At 36.9% G+C, this 17,080-nt stretch overlaps 1 protein-coding gene across 1 annotated transcript in view; it reads left to right on the forward strand.

Annotated features, from left to right (window-relative positions):
* abcg1 (ATP-binding cassette, sub-family G (WHITE), member 1) overlaps positions 1–17,080 on the forward strand; it is a 31,125-nt gene that overhangs the window by 7,642 nt on the left and 6,403 nt on the right. Inside the window, exons 3-10 of the mRNA XM_016245725.1 lie at positions 7,481–7,598; positions 8,791–8,923; positions 12,841–12,891; positions 13,554–13,699; positions 14,961–15,084; positions 15,185–15,299; positions 16,340–16,488; positions 16,799–16,900. Of these exons, the coding sequence (XP_016101211.1) occupies positions 7,481–7,598; positions 8,791–8,923; positions 12,841–12,891; positions 13,554–13,699; positions 14,961–15,084; positions 15,185–15,299; positions 16,340–16,488; positions 16,799–16,900 (938 nt within the window). The remainder of the gene's footprint in view (positions 1–7,480; positions 7,599–8,790; positions 8,924–12,840; positions 12,892–13,553; positions 13,700–14,960; positions 15,085–15,184; positions 15,300–16,339; positions 16,489–16,798; positions 16,901–17,080) is intronic.

Here is a 17,080-nt window from a genome sequence, read left to right on the forward strand (position 1 = left end):
TCTTTATCGCTATATCTAGATGTTGCCATTACATTTCTAAGACCTAATTTCTTCCAAATTTGGGGTCTCCTCGAAAGTGTTGTTATAATTTGAGCACTCACATTATGGATTCATTGCCAATTATTGTGTCATAAATATTTAAAAGTGCAATCTGCAGGAGGGATCAATCTGTTTCAGGTGTTGTTTCTGTGACCTGAAAAAAGTTCTCACAACCCTTCTGTCAAAGTCATGTGACCACAACTTCATGGCTATTTGACGGGCATTTGGTCAGCACAGTTACATTTTTTCTTCATTACTCAAACCCGAAGTGTCCTCTATACCCTTGTGAATAAAAGAAGTGCTCTTAATTGTTATTGAATCTGCTCTTGTAGTGTACTTCAAATATTAGAACTCAGAAAGAAGGTCATTGATTTTAATTTTAACTTTACTATGCATTCAGTATTGCATTTAAAGTTTGTTTTATGTGTATTTTAAATGTATTAAGTTTTGTGTATTATTAATTATTAAGTTATGTGTATTTTAAATGTATTAAATTGCAATCATCATTTACAGTTTTGGTGGTAACGCATTACAAGTAATGCGAGTTACGTAATCGGATTACTTTTTCGGGTAACTACTAAAGTAACACATTACTTATTAATTTACATGAAAAATATCTGATTTACTTTTTCAAATAAGTAACGGCAGTTATTTTGTTTTACCATTTATTGACTGACAGCTCTCCTGTCCCCATGTTGAGAGAAAATCAGAAGTTCTGAGGCATTGTGTGCGCTGTTTTAACATGATGTTTCTGTAGTTCTAGACTCAATGTGAACATGCATTTACTCATCTCTCCTGCACAAAAACAGATTCAGGTATTCCTCAAAATGAATTAAAACAGTGAAATGCAAATTCAGCATATGACGCAAATCTGCAATAATTAAATGTTAAATGACAAATAAGTATTTGATCCCATTAAGTGTGTGTGTATATATATATATATATACATTTATTTATTTATTTTGTTTATTTATTTTTAAGGAGTAATGCAATATTGTAATGCAATACATTTAAAAGTAACTTTCCCCAACACTGATCATTGCAAGTAAAATGTGTAATCACAAATATATTTAAATGATATACAAATTTTCATTAGAAATGCCATTAAAGCATAATTTAGTTTACCATAAATGCTTGTCAGTACATTCACAGTAAAGTTTAGCCATGTATCAAGGTCCAAGTTCAGCTAATTGCATTTAATGTAAATTTAAGTTATAATACATTTTCATTTAATTGCGATTAACATTAATTTAGTGTTTAAAGACACGTTAAAAATAACATTTTCCACGGTGTTTGTGTGGGTCGAGCTTTTAATAGCATTTAAAAGCCCTTATAAGAACCTCGCACAGCCTTGAGTAACCTCTTGTATGGGTGAAAATGTCAGAAAATAATGTCTATGCCCAGCCTACTGAAGCATGTAAAAGAGCAAAGTGAACTCTGTGGTCCCTCTCCTCCTCCTCTGGTATTTTTACCTCGACTGATCCCTCGTGTTGTAGTAGCTGCTTGGGAGAAAGTGATGTGTGCCAGGGTGGACTAATAGCTTGATGGCTCAATTACCCAATGAGATCTCCTTCATAGGTCAGAAAGACCAAAATAGCTGCCTGTAACATTGGCATGGAAGCAATGTTGTTTTGAATTGCACATTTGATCGGTATAGAAATGAAGCAGTGAATGAGGTACCCAAGCTCTTTCCCACCCAAACCCCACCCGAAGCTTTCCTCACCGTGCTGTAACAAGTAGATAAGGAGGCACTGAACCTGGACTGTAACAAATAGATAAGGAGTTACTGTAAATAAGTATACGATAAATTGTAGCCAAGACATCTAGGCACGATTCAGCATTGACAAGCTGGTTGCATGAGAAGCAACCCACACAACATACACATCATTCTGTGCTTGCATTTTCAAGTTTAAGGCATTCATATGAAGTAGTGGTTCCCAATCCTGGTCCTGGAGAACCCCCAACACTGCACATTTTAGATGTCTCCCTATTCAAACACACCTGATTCAACTCATCAGCTCATTAGTGAAGACTCCAAGACCTCAGATGTGCGTGTCAGATAAGAGAGACACCAAAACGATAAAGATAAATGTATTACTGAAAAATGTACAGTACCCAATCTTGTAGCCTGGGGTGAAGTCAATATGTACAGTAGCAACATGATTGGTATGATTGCGATTTAGTGGAAAACTATGAGCGGTGGTCCGTGGCGCAACACAGAAAATTGGTGAGTAATATTGCTCTCCCCCCCCCCCTAAAACATGGCATCTCCTTTTATACAGGATACTGTAGACGAACAGGTTGCATATATTAGTAGGGATTTTTTTTTTTTTTTGCCGTGGGATAAAATGAATATTCAATAATTTACAGTTTTCACCTCTGATATTATAAAAGTGATTAAGAATTAAAGTTACGCATTGATGCCTTTTTGTCGTGCTGTTGCCATGGTGAATCGTAATTTCGGAGCTCCATTGATCATGGCTTTTCATAGTCGTGGTGCACGCGCTAAACTCAGAGTCAACATACTCAGAGTTGACTGAACTTTGTGGTGTCGTCTGCTGCTCATCTTAGGAACCACACTCAGTCTTGTGTTTTGATGCCAGGAGATACACTTTATTACATCATCAATGATAATAAATAATAAAGCGGAGATGCTCTCTCTGCAGCGAAAACATCTATAGAATGATCATCTTGTCTTCTTTTTATACAGTTCTGACTTTAAGGCGTTTTCCATACATAGAATGGTTCCTTTGTGCATACAGTTCGATATTTCCCTAGAGAGAAAGCCCCCCCTCTCTAGTCTTGTTATGGTAAAGAAAGACCCCACTTATGTTTCCCAGATGTTTCTCATCTGAGGTCTGTACATTCTGCCACATAGGCATGTTTTTACACATAGGCATATAGGATTATAATGGAAGTATAACTAGATATTTAAATGTCTATATTACTAATGATTACACTCGAACAATTCATCTTTTAACCAATAAAAATCTACCACAACTTACACAAATCAGTTGTTCGGAAACCGAAAACTCAGAGTTTCCTATCTCAGGGTAAGTCAACTCAGAGTTCAAGTTTAAACTCAGAGTTGGTTGAACCTCCTTATTGAAATGGACCCCTGGTTCTGTGGCATTTGTGTTTTATTTTGATATGGTGTTTTTATACATTTTTTACTTTGCTGTTAGTGATGTGTGCCGGTCCCAGCTTTCAGATAATTGCACTAAACTGTAAAACTATTTGTACTACAATGCAGTGTGTTTATTACTATGATGATAAACGAAAATAGTATGAAAACAAATACCAGTTTGCAACATCAAGCAGCACAACAGATTGTTTCTTTGCAGCAATGCTTAAAAAGGCTGTTCTTGCTGTTATGTTAAAAATGGATAAATGGAAAAGACAAGGTTATATAAAGCTAAAAGTTACCGAGGGATAGCTGTCATGCATTAGATAAAATAATAAATACGGGCTCTACATTAGAAAAAGTGAAGATATGAGCTCAGTCTGTGAGGAGGTGCTTCTAGCAGCTGAAATCATAATGAAGGTCAACTATATCTCAACCTTTGCTGCCATAATCATGCAGTGTTGGAAAGCTCTATGTAAAATCAACATGAATGTTAAGTACATTGCTGGTGATTTGGTTGTGTAGGATGTGAAAGTGTGTAGGCGCTTCATTTGACTACTGGTCAAACTTACATTTAACCCCAGGGGACAAATTTGTGTTTGCCAAGCGATTTGAATGTTGTTAAGGAGCATAACGTATGCCTCATCTGATTTAACCCAGTGCAACATGAGTATAAGAGTAACAGAGAATTATTTTTTTTTACCCTACTGTGGTGGTGCACAGAAACCAAAATGTAGTACCACAGCATGGTGTTCTATAGTACTTCGATTTCTTGCACGCTTGATCATGACTCAAAGTAACGTCGGCGTTCCTCATGGCCAGGAATACCTCTCTCTTCTGTCACATGCTGCACATCAGGTGCACTAAGCAAAATCATCCTGCCGATATTTGCTAACCAGTTGGCTTCACCTAGAGACTGTACCACTTCAGAAACAGTGTGATGCACCTTTCTGTATTTTGGGGGTTACTATAGTGCACAATCAGAGGGAGAAGCTCTGGGATCCTGCACTAAAAGAGGACGGGGAAGGTCAGAGGTATTTGTGTATTGCTCTGATGGATTGTAAGCACAATCCAATTAAGCTGGCAGCCACTGCTATCAAATGGATTAGCATCTCAGCTTCAGCTACTGGATAAATAACAGGTTATAATCGTTCATCCTGTTGATGTCCACTTTTTGCTGCATAAAAGCATGAGTTATCATGTTAGCACTTTAGATTATGGAACACTATTTACTGTTAACTAGTCGCTTACCTACAGTATCTTGCCTACTATCAACAAGCAGCAAATTAGGAGTTTATTGAGGGCAAAGTTAATAGTGCTATACTGTTATCATTTCCAAACTGTCCTATAGCACTTTATATACTGAACAAGAGAGGCCATATAACCCTGTGGAAAAAAAAGCTATTTTAGCATATACTTTTAAAAAGAGTACTTTAAAAGAATATATTTAAGTAGTGTTTTTGGACACTTAATCGCATGTTAATTTGAAAATGTATTATAATTGACATGCTAATTGGAATGAGCTGAACTATAGTTCTGTCATGACAACTCTCGGAGGGATTGGCATGTTAATGTGCATGACAATGTTGATGTGTTTAGTCTTGGCGGAATAGATCTGCTATGCTGCTGCTGCGACAGATCAAGTTGCTCCCACTTATGTTTCCCAGATGTTTCTCATCTGAGGTCTGTACATTCTGCCACATAGGCATGTTTTTACACATAGGCATATAGGATTATAATGGAAGTATAACTAGATATTTAAATGTCTATATTACTAATGATTACACTCGAACAATTAATCTTTTAACCAATAAAAATCTACCACAACTTACACAAATCAGTTGTTCGGAAACCGAAAACTCAGAGTTTCCTATCTCAGGGTAAGTCAACTCAGAGTTCAAGTTTAAACTCAGAGTTGGTTGAACCTCCTTATTGAAATGGACCCCTGGTTCTGTGGCATTTGTGTTTTATTTTGATATGGTGTTTTTATACATTTTTTACTTTGCTGTTAGTGATGTGTGCCGGTCCCAGCTTTCAGATAATTGCACTAAACTGTAAAATTATTTGTACTACAATGCAGTGTGTTTATTACTATGATGATAAACGAAAATAGTATGAAAACAAATACCAGTTTGCAACATCAAGCAGCACAACAGATTGTTTCTTTGCAGCAATGCTTAAAAAGGCTGTTCTTGCTGTTATGTTAAAAATGGATAAATGGAAAAGACAAGGTTATATAAAGCTAAAAGTTACCGAGGGATAGCTGTCATGCATTAGCCATATAACCCTGTGGAAAAAAAAGCTATTTTAGCATATACTTTTAAAAAGAGTACTTTAAAAGAATATATTTAAGTAGTGTTTTTGGACACTTAATCGCATGTTAATTTGAAAATGTATTATAATTGACATGCTAATTGGAATGAGCTGAACTATAGTTCTGTCATGACAACTCTCGGAGGGATTGGCATGTTAATGTGCATGACAATGTTGATGTGTTTAGTCTTGGCGGAATAGATCTGCTATGCTGCTGCTGCGACAGATCAAGTTGCTCGACTTGCTACTGCCAATACATCCACAACATGCTGCTGTGAGCATGTAAGAAATACTGCTGCTGCATATATAACATATATGAAATAACCCCCATATAGTGTACAGGAATCACCCCGTAGCAGATCTATACAGGTGGAGCTGGGGAAGGTGGAGGGTTTCTGAAGTGCGCTGACAACTGCTACAGCAAACAAAAGCCAGGCATTTGAATATTGAGCAGCGAGCTCATTGGCTACCGATACAGGAGACAACCAATCAGCTGTGCCATGTGACAATGATGTCGCCTGGACAGATTGAGCTAGACCTATCGGACTGCGCCATCTAGAGTTTCATGCCAGAACTCTGTATATTTCTGTTGACCCACTTAAGTAGGACTTAAGTGTATCTTTATATGTATTTGCATAATTACTCTTATTGTGTTTTTAAATATGGTTGGAGTGTGCTGCTAAATGTGATGACAAACATTTACAGTAAACTAAAATTTACTCAAATGTCTATTCTGTTAAAACGTGTGTGTCGTGTATTTATGCAATTTCTGTACAGTATGCTTAAAATAGATTAACTTTAGATGTATGTTAGACAACACATAAAAATAAGTGTACTTCTTTAAAGCATGACAGAAGATTATTAAAACATTGAAAATGTGCTTTAAAGTTACCTATAATTAAGTGGGAAATTGGAACACTCAATATGGCAGTTGCAGTAGTTAAGTTTTGACTTCCAAATTAAAAAGCCAGTCACCAATCGGCGAAGTCAATGCCTGGTCTTTACAACAGTTCTTGCTCTCAGCGTCAGTGCATCTGCTGTTAAAAGTTGCACTCAGCATTTACTCTACATTTTTAGCTTTATTGCTGATTTGAAATTAAAATGTGAGTTTGGCAGGCAGTTTTGTTTTTAGATTGAGGTATTTTCCTATACAGTTTAATAGAAAGCGTACTTGCTTGATGGAATATAGCTGTTGAGTGCATTTTCAAGATGGACAGTGATTGTACTTACTTGCTTGGAAAGGTATTTTGCTATATGTCAGAAACTTTCAAATTTGAAGTTGCATTTATCCAAATGCTTGTCTTCCAGCAAAATGTTGCATATTGTTTTGAAACATCTCAGGTTGTCACATTTTTTTGGGGGGGGGGAGTTACCACATTTCAGTTTCATGAATGATTTTGTATATTATATTTGTGTCAAAAGGTAATTTTTTCCCATTGTGACAAAGCAATATAATGTGACGACATATCCTGATTTTCAGTCATCGTGTAGTCTAATGCAACAAAATTGAACCAATGGGCTAATAAAATTCATATATTTTAAGTAGACCTTAAGTGTCAAATACTCTTTGAGTCTAGTGTACATTAATCAGGAACCTAAAAATGTTCAGATGCTTACAAATCTGCACACAAAGCTGCTGTAAGATGGTGAAGAATGCATTATACATCTTGACAAAAGAAAATTGATGGATATCGGAGAAAGCGTTCAGCTGTTTATTCTTTGAAAGTTTGAAGCAAAAAGGTCAGTTAGAGGAAAGAACAGGGTTTATCTAAAGAGACGCACACTGGCAAACAGGTTCACTCACCTGGAAAATTTCAGAAACCCAGTGGTGAACAAATAAATACCCCTTTTCACCTCCAATCACAGACCGACCATTATGTAAGGAGGAGAATTTGACCATTATACAATTGTGCAGGACGGCTCGGGTTGTTCATTGTGCTTATTGTCTAGACTGTGGAAGGTTTCTCACAGGGGCACTGCTTTTTCTGTTCCACCTTGTGTCAGGTTACAAGACCCTTCTGAAAGGGATCTCTGGAAACTTCACCAGCGGTGCTTTGGTGGCCATCATGGGACCCTCAGGGGCCGGGAAGTCTACCTTAATGAACATTCTAGCAGGTTATAGGTTAGTATGACCATAAAATACTGCATCTAACATGATTCATGTGGCACTAACTATTTTACATTTCGGTGAATTGGTGTGAAGTTTGTATGAAGACCCATCTGTAATCACAACTGTCAGTGGGGCACCGAATTTGCCACCAATCACTAAACAGTTATGTACTCGACATATCCAGCACAGCCATCGTACATTTTGCTTCCTTTTGTCTCATCTCCTGGAAGCTTTTCATTATTTATTTAAATGTATTCGTTTTGTGGACACTTTTATGCAAAGCAGTTTACAAATGAAGAATGCCTGAAGCAATCTGAAAGATTTAGCGGTTACTTTTAATATGATGCTTCTAGTAGTGCCCTCTATCTAGTAAAAAAAGTCATATTTAAAACACATTTATTTCATACTAAGTAGAATTCAAATCTATTAACATATTTACTGACGTATCGCTCGAGACTTACTGATATAAAAATTATAATTAAACTTTATTTGGAGTACTACTTGTGCACAATGCACATTTCTTAATATTAAGGCTAAAATGTGTTTTATTGTCACTATTGATGAGGATTGTATGATCTTTGAATAATAAAGATCTTTAAATGCAAGATTTGTAAAGTGTATCTAAAGTATACTTGCAATAGTTCCACTTTAGCACAACCAAATCTTCTATCTTTAGTTGGACTTCAGCACTACTTCTGCACAATTAAATTGCATTAAGCACAAAATTAGTTGTTCCAATTTAGCGGACTTTAAGTATACCAAAAATACAATTACAGGGTATTTTCATTACGTACATAAGGTAACACTTTATTGTAAGGTGTCCTTGTTACACATGTTATATATGTATGTGCTATTGTAATAACAATACATTATGCATAATTACATGCAAGTAACCCTAAGCCAAACCTTAATGTAGTTAATTATTATTACTCAGTACCTACACTGTAACAAGGACACCTTAAAATAAAGAGTAACCGTACATAAATATGTAAATACATTTATAGGATACTTAGCATAAAATAAATGCATTTTAAATGCATTTTAGTATATGTATTTTTCATTAAGGATATAGAGTTGAATGTAATTGAATACAGCAGTTACTTGAAATGTGTGGGATATCATGATCATTTATCAGGAAACAGTGGTCATAAATTTGATAATGTTTCGAAGGACAGTATATCTGAACATGTGCTTTGTCACACAGGGAAACAGGCATGAAGGGGGAGATCCTGATTAACGGGCAGCCCAGAGATCTGCGATCTTTCAGGAAAGTGTCCTGCTACATCATGCAGGACGACATGTTACTGCCACACCTCACCGTACAGGAAGCCATGATGGTGCGTGTCTGCTGAAATAATATCACTGAGCTGCATTAGTGACACACAGCAGTGGCTAATGAAGCACACAACGATAGAGTATCCAAGAAACAGTCTTTTAATAATTAAATCCAATAGGAACATGGGGGAAAAAAACTCAACCACATATAACACCATAGCCGCGGGAACGTTTGTTTTAAAAGAGGGAAAATACCTTATTTATTTGGGTTACAATGCAAGTAGGCTATATCCGTCTTATTCATTTTGTTAATAAAAGTAAGATGTTTAATAAAGGCCTATGCGAATTTGCCATTGTACTATTTTATGGCTGATGTGTTTTAATTAATAGGCTAATAATGAACCACAAACTACGATCGTTTTAATGAAAGGGGAAATCCAAAGACCGTTTATTTATTTGTGTTACAATGCGGGTAAAACATATTTCCCTTATTCATATTGTTAATATAAGTTCAAAGTTTATTTTAAGTGAATTTGTCATTGTAGCTGTTTTATTGTATAGCCTTTTTTATTATTAATAATAATAATAATAATGAGCCAAACTAAGCATTCGTTTGAAGTAAGGGGGAAATCCAAAAACCTTTTATTTATTTGTTACAACGTGGGTATGTCTTATTCGTTCTATTAATAAAAGTTTTATGTTTAATATTGTCATTGTAGTATTGCTGATGTTGTGTGTAGGACATTAAGAGTAATAATCAACCTTAAGCATTCATTTTGTTCCAAGAATAGGAAAAATCTAATGTTAAAGATCAAAATAAGCGCTGCAGATGCGAGAATGGTTGCTGCTGAGGTAAATAGACGCTCTCGATCTTTCTCTGCTGTATCTTTGCAATGGCTGTAGAAATGGTCGTTAATTCTTGATTTGGGTACGGCACAGACATGTTACAGGTAAAAATATGATCAAAAAGTTATGGCAACAAACGACTTCCTAAGTCAGTTTAAGTTGAAACGACTTTCACAATCAATTCGAACTTAATCCATGTTTTACTGTTGCTTATTGTCATTGTAGGCTTAGGCTACACCGGACGCGAGTGGCGCGGCGCGACAAAATACTATAGAACTCATTATAATCAGTGATGCTGTCTACACCATAGATATATATACATATCTATGGTCTACACTGGATGTGGCGCGGCACGACACGACAAATCCCCGACAGAAAACTGCTGCTGCGTTCTATTTATGACGTATTGACACAAATTTCAAATGATTTTCAACGGTCGCTTTGTCGCATCCAGTGTGCTAGTCAGACTTTAGCTGTTGCGGCACAGACACGGTGTTACTCACCTACTGAGAAGAAACAAAGCAACCTCGGCATCCGATCGCAGGCCTTCCGCTCTTTGAGTTCTCTCCAGCGCTGGAAAGCTGATCCGATATTTACACGGGTCCTACTTCTTGCCTTATTGCCTTAAGCCTTCTTTTGTTCCGCAGACGTTTTCCTCTTTTGTTTTTTGTCCGCCATCTCTATCTTTCTGTCATTGCTCGGCTCGGCTAATGTCCGTCCTGTGCACTGAGCTCTCTCTCCTCCACATCATGAGTAGACACGCCCATTACTGCTGATTGGCTACAAGTTTGTTTTGCTAGTCGGCCCGAATCAGTTTTCTAAAGTGTTTTTGAAAAATCGCTTACCCCCTCTTTAAATACACAGACTGAAGTAATCAGCTAGAACTGAAACAGGTGCGTAATTAGGTAGGAACAACTAATGACCAGGAACACCGACAAAATGGGAACAGGGATAAACAAAACTTCATGAAACAGACATAGATCGTTAGAGTAGCTCCCAATGTATCAGTCAATACAATTAAGCACACTTCTTTTCACAAGGGTAGGTACTGTATAGGTCTTTGCAGTCCTAAAAAATAAAAAATAATGTTTGCTACGGATGCGAAAAACACAGAAAATTGAACACGATCTGAATTATTTTTATGATGGACGAAAGTTTCGGAGGCAATGTGTAAACATGACTGCAAATAGCCCATTTCACACATACAGACTTTACTGGAAAATTACCGTAAATTACCATTAAGAGATCATCCGTGAACAGGCCCTTTTTAAAAAATCCGGTAAATTCGTTCCGGCAATTTACCGGTATGAGAAGTTGTAACATTACCAGTAAATTGCTGGAATGATGCTGTGTGTACGCAGAATGAAGATTACCGGTATGAGCATTTACGAGTTCAGAACAAAGTGGCGTAAGACGTCTACTCTGGGCCAATCCAGAGCCGTTGAAATTCAAAATTCAATCATAACATTCTGACAGATGACTAATTTACTCCGCGCTGTGTAGTTTGGTTTGAAGTCGTCTAATACAATGTCACCGGGCCAAAAGCAGCTGCATTAATGTGAACGTTTGACACAAAAATGAAAAACATCAACATCAACACTGACCTCATATACCCCTCCATGTTCACAAACACAACACTGGGAGGCTCAGCCATTAAGAGGTCATTTTTGTTTAATGATGTCACAGAATTTACCGGTAATTTGAAACCGATGTGTGAATGATGCCTTACCGGAAAAAAGACGGAATGCCGTTGCCTGTGTAAACGGCACATTTTTTTAATTTACTGGTAAAGTCATTCTGGTAATTTTACAGTAATTTACTGGTGTTGCTGTGGGAAATGGGCTACTGTTATTGTTTAAAAGTATGAGTATTCGCTTTCATATCTATGTGCATGTGCTGTCCTTATTCCAGTGCATAATGATGCATACGTGCTGTTGTTGTAGGTTCGTGAAATCCTGACTGCTCTCGGTTTGTTAGAATGTGCCAAAACACGCACATCCAACCTGTCTGGGGGTCAGAGGAAGCGTTTGGCCATCGCTCTGGAGCTTGTCAACAACCCACCCGTCATGTTCTTTGATGAGCCCACGAGGTGAGCCTCCTCCATACTTAAGAAAAATGGTGTAGGATTTACAGTTTTCACTCAGAAACTGCTAGTGAATTTTGTAATCGTAATCTTTGGTTTATTTACAACTTTGCACGTGAGCATTATGAAATGCATGGCTATGAGGCGGACTATAAGTGACGTTCCTGATCCAAATATATCTCTTGCCCATGAGGTTTCTCTGTTACGTCCTTGTGAATGCAGTTTAATTGCATATTCACTTACAGGCTTTGCCCAGTTGGGATACTGTTGGACAGTTGAGACCTGGTCTCTATGGGCTCTGGTAAGATCTACATTCCTCTCTGGGATTGCCTGCTAAGAACAAAAACGATTCTCTGATTCTCTGGAGAGCGGCAAACTAAATTCATTTTGACATAAAATGATCCTTTCGTAAATTGCATTTATACTATTACCATGCTTATCCAAGGATAAACAGGTTCTCCTTCATGGAAGTCAAAGCCATGTGGCTTTGGTTAGCTTCTAAAGGTTGCATAAGAGCAGTACCGTTATCGTTAATATGATGTCACAGAGTTAAATAGGACACTTTCATGCCTCATGTGAATGATGCCTTACCGGAAAAAAGACGGAATGCCGTTGCCTGTGTAAACGGCACATTTTTTTAATTTACTGGTAAAGTCATTCTGGTAATTTTACAGTAATTTACTGGTGTTGCTGTGGGAAATGGGCTACTGTTATTGTTTAAAAGTATGAGTATTCGCTTTCAGTAGTATAGTACAAATCACCCAAAGTGCTTAAAATAATTTGCTTTGGAGCCCTTGTTGCATATAGCTTGTGTATAAGCTTTATATGTAGCCAAGAAAAACACATTAATACCATGCACATTACCTCATGGTAAATATAACATACACAAACAGAAAACATGTAATCAGCTTTCACTGCTAGTTTCACAGGAATATGTCTCATGTAATTGCAGTTGTTGTTGTGTTGTTGAGTTCATGCAAATCCCTCTGTTAGCTTTAGCTGTACCTCTGATGCTCATCATGATCTAAATCGCTCACTCTCCCTGCTCAGGTATCAGCTAATCTCAAACTCCAGGAAAAGGATGAAGGCAGACGTGAAATGGTAAGTGAGAGGCGTGTGAAGCTTCCCAACCGGTTATGTATGAACGGCCTAATCTCTGGGACTTATGGTAAAGATCAGCCGTGGGTGCTTTAAACATTACTTGACCTGCATGTCCTAATTATTGAAATCACAGTAAACAAGTACACCACCGCTCAAACATTTGGGGTCAGAATGTTCTTTTTTAATTTTTTTAAAGAAAATAATACATTATGCATTATACTGATCTAAAGTGACAGTAAGGACTACTAGTACATTGTCAAAATTCAGTTTCAAATAAATTATGTTCTTCTGAATTATCATGGTTTCCACAAAAATGTTAAGCAGCACAACTCTTTTCGACACTGACAATAATAATGTTTGTGACACTGAAGACTGGAGTAAAATTCAGCTTTGCATCACAGGAATAAATTACATTTTAAAATGCATTGAAATAGAAAACAGTTATTTTAAATACTAATAATATTTCACTTTTTTCTTTACATATTTCTGTTTTTTTTTATCAAAGAAATGCAGCCTTCAATATCATAAGAGACATTTTTCTCCAAAAATACTCAAAAATTGTACCAACCACAAAGGTTTGAACGGTAGTGTAGATACTGTATCTATGTGCATGTGCTGTCAGTGCATAAGTGCATAATGATGCATACGTGCTGTTGTTGTAGGTTCGTGAAATCCTGACTGCTCTCGGTTTGTTAGAATACACGCACATACGCACATCCAACCTGTCTGGGGGTCAGAGGAAGCGTTTGGCCATCGCTCTGGAGCTTGTCAACAACCCACCCGTCATGTTCTTTGATGAGCCCACGAGGTGAGCCTCCTCCATACTTAAGAAAAATGGTGTAGGATTTACAGTTTTCACTCAGAAACTGCTAGTGAATTTTGTAATCGTAATCTTTGGTTTATTTACAACTTTGCACGTGAGCATTATGAAATGCATGGCTATGAGGCGGACTATAAGTGACGTTCCTGATCCAAATATATCTCTTGCCCATGAGGTTTCTCTGTTACGTCCTTGTGAATGCAGTTTAATTGCATATTCACTTACAGGCTTTGCCCAGTTGGGATACTGTTGGACAGTTGAGACCTGGTCTCTATGGGCTCTGGTAAGATCTACATTCCTCTCTGGGATTGCCTGCTAAGAACAAAAACGATTCTCTGATTCTCTGGAGAGCGGCAAACTAAATTCATTTTGACATAAAATGATCCTTTCGTAAATTGCATTTATACTATTACCATGCTTATCCAAGGATAAACAGGTTCTCCTTCATGGAAGTCAAAGCCATGTGGCTTTGGTTAGCTTCTAAAGGTTGCATAAGAGCAGTACCGTTATCGTTAATATGATGTCACAGAGTTAAATAGGACACTTTCATGCCTCAAAGGAATACATTAGCTGAGCATCCTATCAGAAGCTTGTGTGCAGCATGTGCAGTGATGTTATGGTGTTTTGAAGGCTACAGCCTCATCCTGTCCTTTAAGATAGACACTTAGTCTTCCACTTTATCCAGCAGTGTCTCTGTTATCTGTAATAATTAATATGGCCTTGATAGAGAGAGGTCAAGATTACAATCTAATCTCATCTCTTGTAAATTGCATTTATACTATTACCATGCTTATCCAAGGATAAACAGGTTCTCCTTCATGGAAGTCAAAGCCATGTGGCTTTGGTTAGCTTCTAAAGGTTGCATAAGAGCAGTACCGTTATCGTTAATATGATGTCACAGAGTTAAATAGGACACTTTCATGCCTCAAAGGAATACATTAGCTGAGCATCCTATCAGAAGCTTGTGTGCAGCATGTGCAGTGATGTTATGGTGTTTTGAAGGCTACAGCCTCATCCTGTCCTTTAAGATAGACACTTAGTCTTCCACTTTATCCAGCAGTGTCTCTGTCATCTGTAATAATTAATATGGCCTTGATAGAGAGAGGTCAAGATTACAATCTAATCTCATCTCTTAAACCTTGTCTGGCCCACTGATAAACACACTTGAGCAGCACCATAGTAATAATGCAATATTGTTATATACTACAAATAATATAATATAATTTTCTGTGTTTTTTTCTCTCTGAAGTGGGCTGGACAGTTCATCCTGCTTCCAGGTGGTGTCTCTGATGAAGGCTCTTGCTCAGGGTGGTCGAACTGTCATATGCACGATTCACCAGCCCAGTGCTAAAGTGTTTGAACTCTTCAATAAGGTGATCACGATTTTACATTTATACTTGAATATTTTTAAATACATGCTGTTATGTGAAATGCTGTCTCCTACACCTCATTCTTGATGTTTTTTTTCCCCAGCTGTATGTCCTCAGTCAAGGCCAGTGTATTTACAGAGGAAGAGTTTCAAGCTTAATCCCATATCTCAGAGAACTGGGACTCAACTGTCCCACCTATCACAACCCCGCAGACTTCAGTGAGAAAATAATGCTCTCAGTACACAGCGGTCCAACATTAACACCACACACACACACACACTAACACACACACACACACACACACAGACACACGCACACACACACTAACACACACACACACACACACACACACACTCACACTAACACATAATGGTTTTTATACTGTACATACTGTATTTTCTATTGCCCTACACCAACCCTACACCTTATAGGAAACGTTCTGCATTTTTACAATTTAAAAAAAACTTTGTTTACTTTATTTTCATCAGTTTTTTTAAAAAAAAGGAGATTTTGTCAGGTTTAGCTCACTTTTGGGTACAAATTTGTCTCCATAATATGGTTAAATAGGTACACACACACACACACACACACAAATTGCTAATAAAAAAGAAAAAGAAAAAGAAAAAAACTTTCAGGAATTGCAGGAGTTTTGCTTTCAAAAGTTGAAGAAAATCAAATTGGAAATCACTGAAATAATTTATTATTAGTATTATTTACTGTTGTCCCCATGAATATTTGCAGTCTGTGAAGTTATAAAAGACTTCATAAAAGTTTTGAGTCAGTAAAATTGTTTTTATGTTTTTGAAAAAAAATCTATGTTCACCAAGGCTGCATTTATTTGACTGAAAATGCAATAAAAAAACAGTATAATATTGTGAAATTTTATTACATTTTAAAATAACTGTTTTCCATTGTAATACATATAAAAATATAATTTATTCCTGTGATCAAAGCTGTATTTTCAGCATCATTACTCAGTCTTCAGAGTCACATGATCCTTCAGAAATCATTCTAATATGCTGATTTGCTGCTCAAGAAACATTGCTTATTTATTATCAGCGTTTAAAAACAACTGTGCTGCGAGTTTTACCAGTTCACTCACCACTGACAAATGCAAAATGTTCTTTTTGTACGCTATCTATACATACATTAATAATATAGTGAGAGTAATAGAGAGAGTGAAAATAATACACATCTATATTCTCAGTACAGGTGTCTTTTTGAGCTACTCTGAGAGTGTTTTTATTCATTTCTTCAGTAATGGAGGTGGCCTCTGGTGAGTACGGTGACCAGACGGCTCGGCTGGTGAAGGCCGTTCAGGAGTGCAAGTGTGAGAAAGACTACAAAAGTGAAATGAATGGTAATGGGGTCCATAATCCCTTCCTGTGGCACAGACCTTCTGATGAGGTATGTAGAAATACATAAAGTCTTTATGTAACATGTCATATGAGATCTGCAGAATCTCTATGCAACACTTTTATTTTAGAAAAGAAAGTGCAAAAATTCTACCTTTATGGATACAACAGCTTGTCACTGGGGCAGTACCTTTGTACCTTCTTTACCCCTAAACATTTCATAAAAGTACCAAAAGATTACATATTACTACCTTATGAATACATATTACTACTGTGAGGTACTAATGTGGGGTAAAGAAGGTTACAAAGGTGTTCTTTTTTTTCTGACAGTCAATAAATGTAATTGAACCTGTTTTCTTTAGGACACTTCATCTTCAGAGGGTTGCCATAGTTTTTCTGCCAGCTGCCTGACTCAGTTTTGCATCCTTTTCAAGAGAACTTTTCTCAGCATCATGAGAGATTCGGTAAGCAGCACTGCCACCTTGTGGGGAAGTTTAGTAACACACACAGCAAAGCCAAATATGCCATAAATATCATCAGATGTTATGCAACAAAAACAGACGTTAAGCTTATCATATAGTAATATAATGATCATGATTACTTTTTAATATTAGTAGTGAGGTCATGGATTTAAATGGATTTGT

The sequence above is a fragment of the Sinocyclocheilus grahami genome, unplaced genomic scaffold (genome assembly GCF_001515645.1).
Source record: "Sinocyclocheilus grahami isolate Dianchi unplaced genomic scaffold, SAMN03320097.WGS_v1.1 scaffold765.1, whole genome shotgun sequence".
In the NCBI taxonomy this organism is placed as follows: domain Eukaryota; kingdom Metazoa; phylum Chordata; class Actinopteri; order Cypriniformes; family Cyprinidae; genus Sinocyclocheilus; species Sinocyclocheilus grahami.